Below are 17,113 nucleotides of genomic sequence, written 5' to 3'. Positions count from 1 at the left end.
TGACCATAAGCTAATCACCCTTAACATCCACATCCCTCCTCCACCCCCCAGTAAGGAAACCTCGGTAAAAAACTTCTCCAAAGCCAACTTCATGCTACTCACGTCAGAAGCGACAAACTTCACGACACTCATGCAGACTTGAACTGAAAGTTCGACTGCTGAATCCTACACTAAGGCACTGTATGAGCACATCCACTCGTACATGAATCCTAACATCCCAAATAGAATCAAGACGCTCTCCTCCAAAAAAAGGAAACCAATCTGGTGGTCCCTGCCATAAACAAACTTTACAAAAAAGGAAGAAACTTGCAGAAAAGAGGAAAATCCTAGGATGCAAAAACTCCCTTACCAGTCTCAGTAAGAAGCTGAGATCCCTCAAAATCCTCCAAAGCCAGTTACGAAAATAAAATTGCCAAAGATTCCACAGACAAGGCATTCTATAGCTATGTCAAGAATCTAAATGGCAATGCTCTGATCTGGTCTGAGCTACAAGAGAATAGCATTAAATATACTTATCCCAAAGATATTGCCAATATCCTGGCAGATCAATTCAGTGCCAACTTCACCCCCCTCTCATCCGCTAAAGGGCCCATCTCAATATTGAAAGATTGCCAAATTCCAGTAATAATGGCCACACAGATAAAAACCACACTCTCCAAAGCTAAGAATACAGCATCCATGGGACCAGATGACATCCCGGGCTGTGAACTGCATGAACTACAAAATGAACTGGCAACTCACCTAAGTGTCATGTTTAATCATAGCCTCACCTCAGGCTTCATGCCCACCGAGTGGCATGCGGCTACAGTTATCCCACTCCACAAGGGGGGGATCCACCTTGGATCCTGGGAACTACCACCTGATCTGACAAGCCTGTTCTGCAAGGCCATGGAATGTATTATCATGGAACTTATAAACAAAGACATTGGCAAACTTCAAACACTGGACCCCACCCAGTTTGGGTTTGTGCAGTGCTGATCTCATCTCCTGAACCTGACTGACTTCTTCGAATCAGTCTCCAGAGCTGTAGACGAGGGTAAGGCAGTCCACACAGCCTATCTGGACCTCGCCAAGGCCTTCGACACCATCTCCCACTCTGGAATCATAGATAAACTTACTAAATTGGGCATTAATCCCTACGTCACTCGATGGGTTGCCAACTGGCTTACTGACAGAACCCACACTGTAAAAGTAGCTGACTCCAAATCCAGCTCCAGACAAGTGACAAGTGGAGTACCTCAGGGTTCAGTCCTGGGACGCTCTTGTTTGGCATCTACTTCTCTGAAGTACAGGCCAACACTAAGGGACTCTGGCTAACAGTTTGCAGATGGCTGCAAACTGGGAGCCATTATTCAATCAAATGATGTGAATATTCTACAAAAGGGCCTTACAGAAACAGATGCTTGGTGCCAGAGCCATGGGCTCAAGCTCAATGCCAAGAAAAAAGAAGTTATGTACCTACCATAACGTTCCATGTTAGTTGTCTTCATCTCACCTTCTTTCTTGCTGGTTGGGACATATCAGTTTAATATCCGATATGTCCCTTATCTGGGGACCATATATTAGATCAAGTGTAGTATTTGTTGGGATTTGAGCCATCCTCTGCTCCGACTCGGCCATCTTCTATAGCTTGAGAGCTGTTTACTGGCTCGAGGCTACCCCTTATCCCATGATGCCTAGCGCTAGCTACCCAGATCTCGTTTGTAATAGCTAACCTCAGACATAGCCAGAGAATCAACCTGTCCAAACAGGTTGAGCATACCTGTCATACTCTCTAAGTCAGTAGAGAAACAAACCAGAGAACACTCAGCCAGTGAAACCAAAACTCTCTCGATCCAATAGGACAGGGGAGGAGGGTGGGAAGAAAGCGAGATGAAGACAACTAACATGGAACGTTATGGTAGGTACATAACTTCTTTATGTTAAGTTGTCTATCTCGCTTCATTCTTGCTGGTTGGGACAGCGCCCTAGCACCTACAATCCTGGGTGGCTCATTGGAACTGACTCTTCACAACAGTGGAACCAAAGTCAGCTCTGCTCCTGGAGACCATATCTAGCTTGTAATGAGAAATAAAGGTATGAGGATTTGCCCAGTAGCAGCTGCACAGATAGAATCCATGGGCAACCTAGATTGGAAGGCTACTTAGGTGGCCAAAGCCCTAGTAGAATGACCTTTTGGTTTGATAGGCAACTCTTTCTTTCTTAATTGATTAATGAAAGTAATAATGTGAGACAACCACCTGGATAAGGTCACTTTGGAAACTGGGAGACCTTGTTTGCCCAGAGAATAGGAAAGGAATAGTTGGTCCGACTTCCTTATATCCTTCGTCCTATGCAGGTAAAAACACAGTTGTCTATGGACATCCAATTGATGTAATTTGTATTCTGCCTTGTTGGTGTGGTTGGGAAAAAACACAGGTAGGTCTATACATTGGCAGACTTTCGGAAGGAAAGAGGGATTAGTCCTCAGAGCAACCCTGTCCTTATGAAAAACTAAGTATGGAGGATGGACACATAGTGCCTGAAGTTGAGAGACGTGTCTGGCTGAAGTAATAGCTACCAGAAAGAGTTTTCCAAGATGGAAACTTAATGGAGCAGGACGCTGCAGGTTCAAATGGGGGCACAATTAAGGAGGTTAGTACCAAATTTAAGTCCCAAGGAGGAGGGGGATCTCTCACTGGAGGTCTAAGGAGAGTAGTCCCTCTTAGAAAAGCTTTACATAGCTTATGAGACATGATGTTTGCATTAGAAAACCAACATGAAAGTTTGAAATGGCCGCTAATTGAACCCTGATTGTAGCAGAAGCAGACCCAGAATGAAAAAGTTCTGCTAGGAACTCCAAGATTTCGTGGACTGGGGCTGAAAAGGGATCTATGTTCCTAGCCTCTGCCCAACAAGAAAAAGTTTCCATTTGCTAGCATAAGTCCTTCTAGTGGTGGACTTGTGAGAGGAGACAATTTCAATACGGCCGGGAAATGCTGGGAAGCCTGGCTAAGGTTGGAAGTGGAGCAACCAAGCTGTGAGCTGGAGTGTTTGGAGGATTGATGCAGCAGCCTGATTGATGAATCAGTAGGTCTGGAATCGGATCCAGAGTCCAGGGCTGATCGAGAAGGTAATGGTGCAGGAACAGGAAACCATATCTGTCGAGGCCAGTAGGGGCAATGAGGATCATTTTCAACCCAACCATATTGCTTTCTGTATGAGTTTGGTATCAGGGAAAAGGAGGAAGGCATAAAGAAGTCCCTGAGGCCAATCGTGGACTAGAGCATCTCTGGGTGTGACCTGAAGCGGAAGAATGGAGAAGTAGTTGCTGCATTTGCTGTTGAAGGGGGTGGCAAAAAGATCGCAGCAAGGCTGTCCCCATTTGTGGAAGATCAGATCCGCAACTACCTGATTCAGAGACCACTCGTGAGGCATGAGAATAGCTCTGCTGAGCCTGTCCGCTATGACATTGGACCTCCCAGGGATGTGCGTCGCAATCAGAAATCGTTGGGAGGAAATCGCCCACTGCCAGAGTCTGAGTGCTTCTCGACATAGGGGGTAGGACCTGGTTCCGCCCTGCTTGTTGATGTACCACACCACTGACATGTTGTCCGTTTGAATTGCAATGGTCCCAGAAGGGAGAGAGTCCTGAAGAGCTTGCAACGCTAGGAGCACGGCTCTCATTTCTAGGACATTTATATGCAGATGGTACTCGTGAGGCTGCCAAGTGCCTTGGACTGTCCTGCCCTGATAATGCCCCCCCCCCCATCATGGAGGCATCTGTGGTCACTGTGGCAACCGAAGGGGGCTGAATGAAGGGTCTGCCCTGAATCACTAATGGGGAGACCATCCACCAGGAAAGGTGCCTTTTGCATGTTTTTGTAATCATGGTCATGAGACATGGGCAGCTGTTGGAAAGACCACTGTGTGAACAGAAGCCACTGAAGGAGCCTCATGTGAAAGCGGGCTAGTGGGATTAGAAGAATTGCCGCTGCCATGGAACCCAGAGTTTGAAGGATGAACGTGACTTGGATCCTTTTGCTCTGCATTAGGATTTGTACTTGCTGGCAAATTAAAGATACCCTGTCTGGCAGAAGCCTTGCGGACATGATCCTTGTGTCCAAGTCTGCTCCTACATAGGTGATAGATTGACAGGGCAACAAGGCAGATTTTTTGAAGTTTATTGTGATGCCTAGCTGGGAGCAGATTGTGATTGTGTAGTCTCTGGCTTGCAGAAGTTGATGCCTGGTAGTAGCAGTGAGGAGCCAGTCATCTAGATATGGAAACACCTGGAATCCTTGACGTCTCAGGTGAGCTGTGACCACTGCCATACATTTGGTGAACACTCTGGGGGCTGTGGTGAGACGAAAGGGCAGAGCTCTGAACTGGTAATGACTGGCTCCCAGTAGAAGCGAAGGAATCTCCTGGAGAGCCTGTCCATTTTGATGTGTTGGTACGAATCCTGAAGATCTATGGAGCACATCCAATTGTCCTGAACCAGAAAGGGTAGAATGGACTGTAGCGTGACCATCCAAAACTTTGTTCTTTGAACAGACTTGTTTAGTCTGCTGAGATCCAGAATCGGTCTCCAGTCCCCTGTCTTTTTTGGTACCAAAAAGAACCTTGAGTAAGTTCCGGATCCGTGTTGGTCTGCCGGGACTTCCTGGATGACTCTTTTTTCTAGCAGTTTTGAAACTTCTATGACTGCTTGGTCCCTCAGATTGGGTGGAACATCTGGAAGGGATTTGCTTGACGGTAAGGGGGGTTGAGAGAAGGGAATTTTGTAACCTCTGGATATGACTGACTGTACCCATTTGTCTTGCGTTAAATTTTGCCAGGCTTTTGGGTAAGTGAAAGTCTTCCCCCGACTGCCTCCAGAGGCGTGCAGCCGAGCAACCCTTCAGGGATGCTGGAAAGGCTTCTCAGAGAAGGATTCTTTGCTGCCCTGGTTCTGCGGACCCCCTCTGCCTTGAGGGCGGCGTCTGTTGTTGTTTCCTCCTCTGCCCCTGGAGGAAAAAAATTGCTACGTGTGTCAGGCGAGGCTCCCTGGGATTTCCGGAACCACAATTTACCACTCTTCTTACCCTTGGGGTATGGCCTGAAAGGAGTGGAAAAAACGGACTCCCACAGCCTTCTTGCTCACACCTAGTCAAGCTGTCTTTCACCTGTGGTCCAAAAAGAAAGGAACCATCAAAGGGGTTTGGTGAAACTCCAAGGGTTCCAAAAATTAAACGCATCATAATCCTCCAAGGCCATCCATTACTGGCCATTCCCACGGATGAGTTATCAAATTAAGATGCGCCAGCTGGAAGCTCTTAGCTAACATCGCTATGATCTTAAGGGTATTCCAACTTTTAGGAGATCTTCAGCGGAAAAGCTTACTCATACCCTAAAAGGTCATGAAGCAAATTCCTAACAATCACCAGGTAACCCTTCTAAGGTGGACATACACATCCAGTTCCGTAATCTTTTTGTGGCTGCTGTACACATGGATCAAGAAACCTTGGTACCAACTGTTAATCGGCTCCCTCAGGTTCACTTGCCAGGTCTCCTCAGTTGTTCCATTTCCCAGGACCACCTTGGATCCTGGGAACTACCACCTGATCTGACAAGCCTGTTCTGGTAAGGCCATGGAATGTATTATCATGGAACTTATAAACAAAGACATTGGCAAACTTCAAACACTGGACCCCACCCAGTTTGGGTTTGTGCAGTGCTGATCTCATCTCCTGAACCTGACTGACTTCTTCAATCAGTCTCTCCAGAGCTGTGAGCGAGGGTAAAGCAGTCCACACAGCCTATCTGGACCTCGCCAAGGCCTTCGACACCATCTCCCACTCTGGAATCATAGATAAACTTACTGCAACAAATTGGGCATTAATCCCCACGCCACTCGATGGGTTGCCAACTGGCTTACTGACAGAACTCCACACACTGTAAAAAGTAGCTGACTCCAAATCCAGCTCCAGACAAGTGACAAGTGGAGTACCTCAGGGTTCAGTCCTGGGACCGCTCTTGTTTGGCATCTACTTCTCTGAAGTACAGGCCAACACTAAGGGACTCTGGCTAACAGTTTGCAGATGGCTGCAAACTGGGAGCCATTTATTCAATCCCTAAATGATGTGAATATTCTACAAAAGGGCCTTACAGAAACAGATGCTTGGTGCCAGAGCCATGGGCTCAAGCTCAATGCCAAGAAAAAAGAAGTTATGTACCTACCATAACGTTCCACGAGGGAGCCTCGGCGCCCAGATCCCCCGACGGACGGCACCATCGAGGGAATCAGACGACAGAATCGAAGGAGAAATAGTTATCGAAGCCAACGGTTCCACGACTCGAACCCCAACAAACTCCAGCTCCGAGCTCAAGGGAGTTGGAGGAGGAACACAGATAGAAGTGGACAGAGCAGACACCTGTTGAGGAGGGCTGGACAAGATCTTGGCAAGTGCCTGCGACTTCAGCAACCTACTGACCACTCTTCTTAATGTTGTGATCCGAGAGCCTAGAGGACAGAGAGGAGTGGGAAGATCTGTGACTGCGCTCAATCTGAAGCAGGGGAGACCGAGGAGCCGAATGTATGGATTCCTGAGAAGGGGACCTTAGCCTTTTGTGGCTCCGTGATGGCTCCGAAGATTCTGATGGCTAAAACCGAAGTAGCAGGTAAAGTTTGAACCAATGACGGCTCCGAGCTTGGAGCAGACGATTTGGTCGGTTTGGGGGATTTCACAGGGTGAGTCTTGGCTGGTGATTCCTGGGGCTTTAAGAGACCCTAAGAATAAGCTTATTCTTATGCTCCTGCAGAACTCTTGGACTAAATGCATGGCATATAGAACAAGAGTCCTGCAGGTGCACTGCGCCTAAGCAATAGACGCAAGAAGTGTGCCCATCTGTCAGAGACATTTTCTGACAGCATGAGTCACACTTCTTGAATCCAGACACCTTAGATTCTTTAGACATCCTGTATCCAACAAATACCTCAAGAGATACTACACTGATCTTAGCCAAAAGGCCGATAAGTGAAAACAAAATACCACGACACCAATATCAACAAAAAGAAACACACACAGTTAAAGCTAAATATTTATTTATTTTTTTTTTTAAAACTAGGAAGCCTCTAACTTAAATGGCTACCTAAAAGGATAGAGAGAGGGGGGAAGGGGAAGAACTCTCTAAATTAAACGAGTTCCAAAGGGGGAGGAAAGGACCGAATACAACACACTAAACTAATGACAAGAGTATAAGACTAAAAGTTAACTATAAAAAAAAACTATTTTTTTGAAGAAAAAAGATCTACAATAAACTAATACAAGCCTGAGCCAGTAAAACGACACCTCGCAGCTGAAGCGGCAAATGAGATCTGGGTAGCTAGCGCTAGGCATTATGGGATAAGGGGTAGCCTCAAGCCAGTAAACAGCTCTCGAGCAATAGAAGATGGCCGAGTCGGAGCAGAGGATCGGCTCTGATGCCAACAAATACTACACTTGATCTAATATATGGTCCCCAGATAAAGGACATGTCAGATATTAAACTGATAAGAAGTGATATGTCCCAACCAGCAAGAACGAAGGTGAGATAGACAACTTAACATTGTATAGTTATCCCCTTTGGGAAAAAACATGTACCTGTGAATTACCACATAGGTGGCAGTACACTAAACACCGAAAGTGTGATGAGACTTAGGGACACAGGTGGACAGTGGTCTCACCTTCGATAACCACACTGCCACAACAGTCAGGAAATCCTTCTATGTGGCACACCCCATCACGAAGGGCTTTTCATCCAAAAAAAAGGAGGTCATTGTCCCATTGTACTCATCCCTCATTAGACCCATTATAGAATACAACACCCCATTTGGTATGTACCTCTCACGACATCTGCAACAACTGGAAAGGCCGCAGAAATACCTTACTAAAAGAATCACAGGCCTAAAGCAGATGCCGTATGCTGACAGACTAAAAAAACTCCAGCTATACTCTGTCGCATATCGTCTATTCAGAGGCGATCTCTGTTTAACATACAAGGCCATGTCAAACCCAGAGCTATTGGACAAGCGACACTTAAAGAAATCCCAATCCCTCAGAGCCACATGCTCCAGGATCTAAACCTTGTCATCACAATGAACAAAACATGCTGGAGGGATAGGTTCCTGACCCAGAGACTACCCAGACTTTGGAATAGACTGCCCATACATGTCAAGCAGAGCACCTCTTTGGCCCTCTTCAAAAGGAACCTTGACAATGGATGGGAGCTAGATATTCACCCCGGGGATCATGTCAGTCACCCTGCTAGACAGGGGTCCAGGGAAGTAAGTATTGTGGGAAGAAATAGCCAGGGAATTGTTATTGCTAGGCTTGTACAGGCCCTAGGGCCGATGGCCTAGTACCAACCTATGACCTTTAGACAATTCAGCATGGGTACCCTATAAAAAAAAAAAATATATATATATATATATATATATACATAAAATATGCATAAAAATTTAAAAATATGCGTAAAAAATATAATACATTACATAAAAATATCCATAAAAAATTAAAACATAATTTTCTTAGTTTCGGATCACAGTGGTCTTTATATATTCAATATAAGGCCTACAGAATTCTAGGCATTTCATCAAGCACTACTTCACAGTGCTCCAAAACAGGAAAATGAGAAATCTGATTAACTTAAATTATTGGCTTTTATAAAATTAAAACATCACTTCAAAGAGCGAGCCTCATGCATTCTCCATACCAATGGAACTCTAAATATACTGTTATGAAGTCCCTTACATATTCATTACCTCCAAGTTCAATAACGTCAGTGTTGTTACTACTTGAATTTGCGATGAAATGCGATTTGATGTTTTGTTTTTAATTTAAAAGGCAGACTCACTGGACTCTCAGGAAAGCTGTTTAGTGAATAATGAAATGGGAACTCTAAAGAAAGTTTGGTAATCATTGTACAGGGCAATTTATGATGAGCAAGCTAAACTTACGTATAAAACTACAGAAGGGTATTGCTTAGAGAAGGAAAACTCTCCAAAATAAGACAGTAGTGTGAAGTTAATGTTGTAAAACAGTGGCAGAATGAGAAGGACAGCGCAGGCAAATAAGAAGGATGGGCACAACAGTAACAGAGAAGGAGGGTATAAGGCAAAAAAACAAGAGGGTAAGAGGTACAAAAGGGAAAGAGCAGCATCAGCATAAAACACACAAATAAGGGAATCCAAGTAAAAACACTCAAGGACGTAAAATTTACAATCAGGTAAAACAAACTTTTGGGTAAGTCAGCTCCACTGGTATACAGGGTAAAGTCAACTATGACCCAAAGTGACATGGGTTTGATCAGTGGCATGAGGAGGAAGGGCAATCAGAGGAGGACAAGTGAGGAAGCATGAAGCAGCCCTGGGATAGAATTTAGCTCACCAATGCATAAACATGGTAGGTTTTATCTAAGGTATAGAACATCATACTCTCACTTGTGGAAAGTGTATCGAATAGTTGGTGCAGACATTAAAGGTTGTGTGCTGTAGTTTCTGTGGTACAGAGTTTGACTCCCTCAGCCCTCATTTGCCTACTGTGTGACCTTGAGTAAGTCGCTTAACCAGATACTGCTTCTAAAAAGAGACAGTCTCCAATGGGCCTACCTGGTTAAATTTGTTTGTGTCTTTCGGCTTGTTAGGGGTCGCCACAGCGGAACTCCGGTCCGCTAATGATTGGCAGTAGAGTTTTACATGCTGGCTTGCCAGGCCTAATACACAACCTTCAACGAAGGAACGCCCATTCACGCATGTCACCACACAGACGACACTCCAACTGAGAATTGAATGGGCAACATCTAACTGTGAGGCGACAATGCTACCGCAGCATCACCAAATGATTATTATATACATAGGTCCAAAGTTGGACATAGTTATCCTAGGCAATGAATGCCCCCAAACCACATGCTAAATAAATAAAACACAAAAACTTGACCAATGCATGAGAAATTGAAAATTCACCCCCTGTGTAGCCCCATGTCTCTGACAGACACAGACTGACAGCAGATATTTTCTAACCAACTTACCCTACCCACTCACACACATTAAACCTTTAGCAACCTCTTAACTTACCACTCCAAATAGATATCCATGTTATATGAGGACACAATTGAGTACAGTACATCACAATCTCTGGAAAGCTGAAAGGAACAGCACCACCCACCCACAGACACACACCCTACACAGTTTTACCTGAATTTCTGTTGCACAACATAAAGCCAGATGCATAACTTGCAGTTTGTATTACTTCTGACCAAATTTCCAGTAGGAAACAAATTATTAACAATGCAATCTACAGAGTCTACCCTACCCCCCACCCAGAATCCAGAATTTTATGCTGTGCTTTTTATTCTGACTACTAGATACCCTCCCCACACACACTTTTACCTGGGGTTCTTGTTGTTGAGACTGAGTGCAATTTCATTCACTGCATGAGGATGAGACATCACCAAGTTGAAACCATACTGCAAAAAAAGAATGGGGAGAGGATACATTTATTGTGCAGTTTGTAAACAGATATACAGTACATGCATTTAATGTTTACTGTACAAGATTCTAATATTTTTGATATTTAGATATTTTACTTTCACCCCCATGTCTTTTCTGAAATTGTATTTTGTTAGCCTCTATATTCACGCACACACACATACTTCTTATAATTTTGGTAACTCCTATTCCGTGACTGAAAAAGGATTCATTTAGGATCATCTATTAAAGAATAAACAAAAAAATAAACACATCACTAACTGTTAATATGAACACATTATGACATTTGATATGAGTCTCACCTTAAAAAAAAAACAGTCCTTAAAGAGCAAACTGCTCAACTCTGTTCCCATTGCATTTCTTGAAAATCATCTTAAGCCAACCCAAACCATATGCAAGTACCTGATAATTCATGATAGCTCGCAAACAGAGGATACAAACGTGAACGTCATCCTTTTGGCTAACAAGCCTTGAATTCTTCAGTGCTCTGCGATTTGGTAATGTGCCATACCTGAAAAGGTAAGGAAGACATAATTAGAATGCTTCACTTTCTATTAAGACTGCAGCAAGGAAACATTTGCCACTAATTAGTCTGGAACCTTCTGCAGTGAAGGGACGGACTCCAACCACAGCAGCATAATGACCTCAGTTGTGTATCTATTAAAGAATGATTTTCCTATAAAAGTTACAAGTCTCAAATGAAATCATAAGGTATCTTCATCGGTTCTACAATTTCACTTCTTACACTGCACTTCTGACACATTCATACCACTGCAAAATGAAAACCAGGTTAACTGCAAAGATTTGTACACAGAGTGAAATTAAATTAATCAGAAAAAATGCTGAATCGTGTTCACAAGGCATTAGCTAGAGGTTAGGGGACTCAAAACATGAAATCACAATACAATAAATACAAGTCTTACAATGTTTAGTAAAGGAGGAGCAAACAGCCTTAATGCACAACATAATTTGCTACATTTCATAAACTACTGGCACAATTAATGTTTACGAATTTTCCTTACTGAACAGCATCACTGAAACAATCTTGTTGGCTCCTCTGGCAGAGAGGGATAAAGCTCAGACTACGACCCAGAAGCCCAAAGTTCAGTTAACAGCTTGGGCAACTGCTGGAATGGACAGTGAGAAGAGAAAAATGATGAAGCTTTGCATGCGTAGCTCTCTTCTGGGAGGAGGGACAGATAATGATCTGAAGCAGGCAGGTCATCCTTGGTGAAGACTGGGGAAATGAATACCTGCCAGACTGGATAGCTTTCAACTATCCCCTTGTGGAACGTGAGAAAAGGTTGGAAAGCCATTAAGGCTTGAAGTTCAGAAATTCTTCCAGCAGAGGTGATGGCTACCAGCAAAATAGTCTTCCATGTGCAAAACTTCAAAGAAGCTGAGACTGCAGGGATCTAAAAGAGCAGTACTATGCTTTTCCAGTACAAAATTCAAATCCCAGGGAGGAGGGAACAGGTTTCCTGGGAGGTCTGAAATGAAGGCTGCCTTTAAGAAAGAGCTTAACCTCAAATCCCAGGGAGGAGGAACAGGTTTCCTGGGAGGTCTGATATGACGGATGCCTTTAAGAAAGAGCATAACCTCTAGCCTAGAAACTAAAGGAGATAGAAGCAGACATGCAGAAATGGCGGATAAGTGGGATTTAACTGTAGAGTAAGCCAATCCGGCCTTAAGCAGCTCACACAAAGAACTAGGGGAATGTCCACTGAAAACAGATCTAGCCTTTTCTTCAGACATCAGATAGAGAACTTCTTTCATATGGATAAGTAGGATGTCCTATATTGGGTTTCCTGGCCTCCTGCAGGACTAGAAGCACATCCGCAGAAAAAAAGGCGTCTGAAAGGGATCAGAAGCCTATCACCCACAGAGTCAGGCTTAGAGTTGTTAAATGTGCGTGGATAAGAGATTCCTTGTCTTGTGTGAGAAGATCCACCTTGTGAGTTAACTTGTGATGATTGCCCTTGGCTAACTGCAGAAGGGGGAACCAGTGCTATCTTGGCCAAAATGGGGTCACCAACAAGATTTTTGTTTTGTCCTGCAGAATCTTCAGTAGAACCTTCTGAATGAGTGGGGGGATGCATAAAGAAACATCCACTTCCATGAGAATGATAGAGCATCCATCTTCCACACCAGAGAATCTGGCACAAAATTTTGGAAGGTGTCTGTTCAAGGGGGAGGCAAAGAGATCTACCTAAAGAGTACAACGCTAGAGGAGAATGTCCAGAAAAACATCCCTGTGAAGCATCCATTTGTGGGCTTGTGTCATGGACCTGCTTGGAGTGTCTGCCAGAACATTTTGAGCAGAAGGAATGTAAATAGCAGAGGTACTGTGACCTTTGCTTGAGAAGCAATCTCCCAGGCCTGAAGAAGGGCCAAGCCTGCAGTGCAGGTATGACTTTGTGCCTCCCTGCTTGTTCACATGCCAAAGGACTGTGGTGTTTGTCTGTGAACAGTTTCAGAAGACTTGGGCGGAGAGAGGAATGGAAAGCTTGGAGAGGAAGAATCAAAGCCATCATCTCTTTGATGCTGATATGTTGGTTCCTTAAGGAAGGAGACCAAAGGCCTTGAACTTTTAAGTTTCCAAATGTTGCTCCCCACCCCATGTCTGAAGCATCTGTAAATAGCTCCTGCACGGGATGTGGTGTCTGTAGAGGAAGACCTGGATTCAGAGAATATTTATTAAATCCACCTGTGTAACTGTTCTTCCTCTTCTCCATTGCCTGAAGAAAAACTTCTACAGGATGAGTATGCTAGCACCAGAGTGTTTTCAGATACTACTGAAATTTTTGCATGAGAAGTCTGGCTAAGGGTAACATGGGGATAACAGATGCCATGAAGCTTAGCATTTTGAAAAACTCACTGGCTGACACTGAAGTTACAGGAAGCAACTGGTGGAAGTAGGTCAGCAGAGACTGCATTTTTTCCAGAGGAAGAAAAGCCATCATAAGGACTGTCCTTACCTTGCAGCCTAGGAAAACCCAATCCTGAGAAGGGTTGAGGGAAGACTTGTTGTAGTTGACAGTGAACCTCAGGCTTTGGAGTAGAGATATAGTTGTTTGAAGGTTCTATTGCAGAGTGTCTGGATAGTTTGCTTGAATAAGGTCATCCAAGTAAAGGTAAATGAAAATTCTATGAAGTCTGCAAAGGGCAATAACAGGAGCCAAGCATTTTGTGAATATACGTGAAGCCGTGGAGAGTTCAAAGGTCAAATACAAAACTGAAAATGAAGGAAGCAGCAGAAAAACGTAAGAATTTCCTTAACAGACGGTGAATGGTGATATGAAGATATACATCCCTGATACCTAGAGAAACCATAAAGGCCTGAGGAAGCAAAGAGGGAACAGAGTCTGGAGAGTGAGCATGCGAGGTGGGAACCTGAAGAAAGATCGAGTTGGGACAGATCTAGAATTAGGCTCCATGGATCATCTTTCCTGGGGACAAGAAACATTCTGGAATAGAACCATTTTGCTATTTGCAGAGGGGGAACTTCCTGAATGGTGCCCTGTGAGATCAAGTCTTGAAGTACCCGAGGAATAAAGAAGGAGCTGGTTTCGATGGGGCTGAGGGATGCCCATGAAAGGAGGGATGGATTTTCAAACCATATAGTAACCTTTTTGGACAACAGAAAGGACCAATTTGTCTGTGGTAATGCTTGCCCCTGAAGAAAGAAAGTGAGAAAGGTGCTGGAAAAGAGGAATGTTGGAGAGACTGGGCAGGTTGTCACAGACTACCTAGCTTGACAAGGAAAGGGGGGCTTTTGAGTAGAGGCTGCTTGAGATCTGGAAGAGCTCTGCCTGTGTGTCCCTTTTCTTGTGAGGGAAAGGAGGGGTGTTGGTTTTCTTCCTCACAAAATGAGGTTCGGGAAGATAATTCCTATGATACTTTGGGACTGGGGAGGGGGATACAAAAATATGCTTCCTGCAACTCTTTTCCCTTTTCTTGAAAGAATTTGAAAAGGGCAGAAGCATTAGTACCAAAAACAGCAGAACTGTCAAAAGGTGCATCCATAAGTTTTGCCTTGATACCATCAGACAAAGGTTGCAATCTTAGCCAAGAATATCTCCTAAGGACAGATCCAGACGCAGTTGATCTAGCAGATACCTCAGCTGCATAATAACTGCACTTAATGGAGGGTCTAGTTACTTGGGAGGAGGCTGTCAAGAGAGAGGATATCTATGCTTTGGCTGTAGAATCAGGAGGATCTGTCAACAGGTGTGAAGCTTGAAGAAAGCAGGGCCAGAACATACTCAGACATGAGTCTTCTAGTTAATGGCTCTGAAGGCATGGCTCTGAAGGCAAAAGTAGAGGATGTGTAGACTTTTTTTTTTTATCTATCTTCTCCATCATCTTGCTGTCTTTACCTGAGGGAAGAAGGGTAGTGGAGGGCAAAAATATGGAAGGTCTATCTGCAGACACTAAAATCACAGCAGGATCTGCAGGGGAACGTTTGAAAAAAAAAAAAAAAATTGCTGTCTTCAGGGACCTTGTAAAACCTATCTGGCCTTTTTGGGGCTGGAAGTTCTAAATCTGGATTTTTGGATACAGAAAGGAAAGCATCCCTAAAACAGCAGGTAGCACATGTGGAATAGATGGAGAAGGGGAATCCATCTGAAAGAGGTCATAGTACCTCTTCTGCACTTCTGAAACTTGTGAGCTTTCCCCACTTGAAAAAGTCTATCATCCTTTAGATTGTTTCTCCAAAGGATACATCTTCCTCAGGGGAGTCACCACCGTTGGAATCGTCAGGAGAAGCATAAACCCAAGGGGAGTCCATTTGTGTAGAGTACGCCAGAGACTCATCTGAGGATGAAACTTCTTCTTCCTCGGAAGCCTCCTGTGGACCTCCCAGACAAAGGTGGAGGAGGAGAAACTGAGGTAGGAGGGACAGAGGAAGGTCTTGGCACTAGAAAAGCATTAAGAATTCCTGAGAAAAGGCTTGCCAGTCTGGGGAGGGATCTGGAGAGGTTGAAACATGTCTTTGTTTTTCTCTCTTTTTAAGGGGAGGATCAACCCTAAGCTGGGATGGATGGGCTGACGTAGGCCTACGTTCTGGCAAAGATGGACGGTCTTCAACAACCAAGCCAGGAGAAGTACTGCAAGGAACGTGCAAAGAAGTGAGCCACGGTTCTCCCTTACCATCCTGAATGGACATGTGCAAGGCCTCTGTGGACATGCTAATGGAGCTCTCCTTAACGGCTTCCAAACCAGTACCTGCTGCAGGAAGAAAACAAGGAACTGCACAGACCTGTGGGCCTTCACTGGCCTCGAGAGGGACATCCAGGTTCAGAGGCACAGCTGAAGATTCAGGCCTAACTTTTTTACCTTCTTCAGAGGCTCACCGGACAGACCAGACATACCCTCCACTGGAAGCGCTAGTCACTTCAGTTCTTGATTCTCAAGGTAGATGTTCAGGGCAGAAAGACGACTGAGGCATGTCTTCCGGACAAATGCCTGACAAATCGTGCAAGCCATATAGTCATGAGTGGACCCCAGAGAGAAAAAACACTGATTGTGGTTATCTTAGTGTAGAATTTGTCTTCCACAATGGCACTTGCCTTTCTTGGATGAATTTAACCTCAAAAAACATGCAGTAACAAGAAAAAAACACAAATTCCCCAATGGGCACTTATTTGAAACAGCAACCACTCCGTGATCAGACAAATGTTAGAAGATGGCGTTTGGACTGGCAGCAGAAAAGTTCTGAGGATGGTAAGGGTAGACGTCACTTTTATGGCCTACGTTGGCTCTTATCCTATATGCAGTTTTGCATGAACCTTGCAGTAGTTTAAGTCTTTGGTATACTGGTTGGACATTTGGGTCACCTAGGGAGGGAATCCCTCATGTTAAGAGTACTGCAACACAAGAAAAGAACACCCTCGTATTCTGTTAATGTCTCACATTAATAGTGCTAGTATTTTAAAAGTGTCCCAGATTTTGTTGAGATTTGTCCCTGACTGGTTGAGATCTATGGACTGCGAATGGGAGTGAGAGGTGGGCAGGGATACTCCAAAGTCATTAATGACTAGCATTAACATACCACACACACACAGCTGTAGTAGGGGGGGGGGCACTTCTACAACCAGCAAGTGTTGCACTTCTGCTGCTTCTCATCTCCCACAAAATTGTGTGCCAGCTTTGGGTTACAAGACTGAGGAAATGTAAAGCCTCATGGAAAACACAGTGCCACAGCAGGGGAAAAACAGCAACCTGTAACTGTGAAGCTAAAAAACTAGTTGAAAAGACTGGCATATCGTTGCCAACAATATATCTGACTGCACAGTAAGCCTTAAAATGACAAGCAAATCAGAGATCACATGGTGCTTTATAAGGCTGGTCACACCCTTATTTTGCTCTGTGAAGCATAAAATCTTTAGCATTTACGTGTGTGTTTTTGAAGCAATTCTGACACTACAGGTATTTTAACTTGTCTATGGCATAATGACTTCAGATGTGGAGAAAAGTAAAGAGATGCTTTGTGAAGAATGGTCTAAATATAAGGGGAACTTTTATTAGACTGAGGCTAAACATCAGTGATTAGACACTGGTAATGATCTTATGGAAAGTAGATATAGACCATGCCATGGAAGCGATCAAGCAGCAGATAAA

General features: G+C 44.2%; 1 protein-coding gene across 1 annotated transcript in view; it reads right to left on the bottom strand.

Moving 5' to 3' along the window:
• Positions 1-17,113, bottom strand: part of FMNL3 (formin like 3) — a 1,635,345-nt gene that overhangs the window by 845,472 nt on the left and 772,760 nt on the right. The window contains exons 7-8 of the mRNA XM_044082195.1: positions 10,892-11,000; positions 10,391-10,467 (exon numbers count right to left, since the gene is read on the bottom strand). Of these exons, the coding sequence (XP_043938130.1) occupies positions 10,391-10,467; positions 10,892-11,000 (186 nt within the window). The remainder of the gene's footprint in view (positions 1-10,390; positions 10,468-10,891; positions 11,001-17,113) is intronic.

This window comes from Protopterus annectens, chromosome 9.part0, assembly GCF_019279795.1.
Source record: "Protopterus annectens isolate FY-2018-M chromosome 9.part0, PAN1.0, whole genome shotgun sequence".
In the NCBI taxonomy this organism is placed as follows: domain Eukaryota; kingdom Metazoa; phylum Chordata; order Ceratodontiformes; family Protopteridae; genus Protopterus; species Protopterus annectens.
This window is presented reverse-complemented; position numbering and strand designations above follow the sequence as displayed.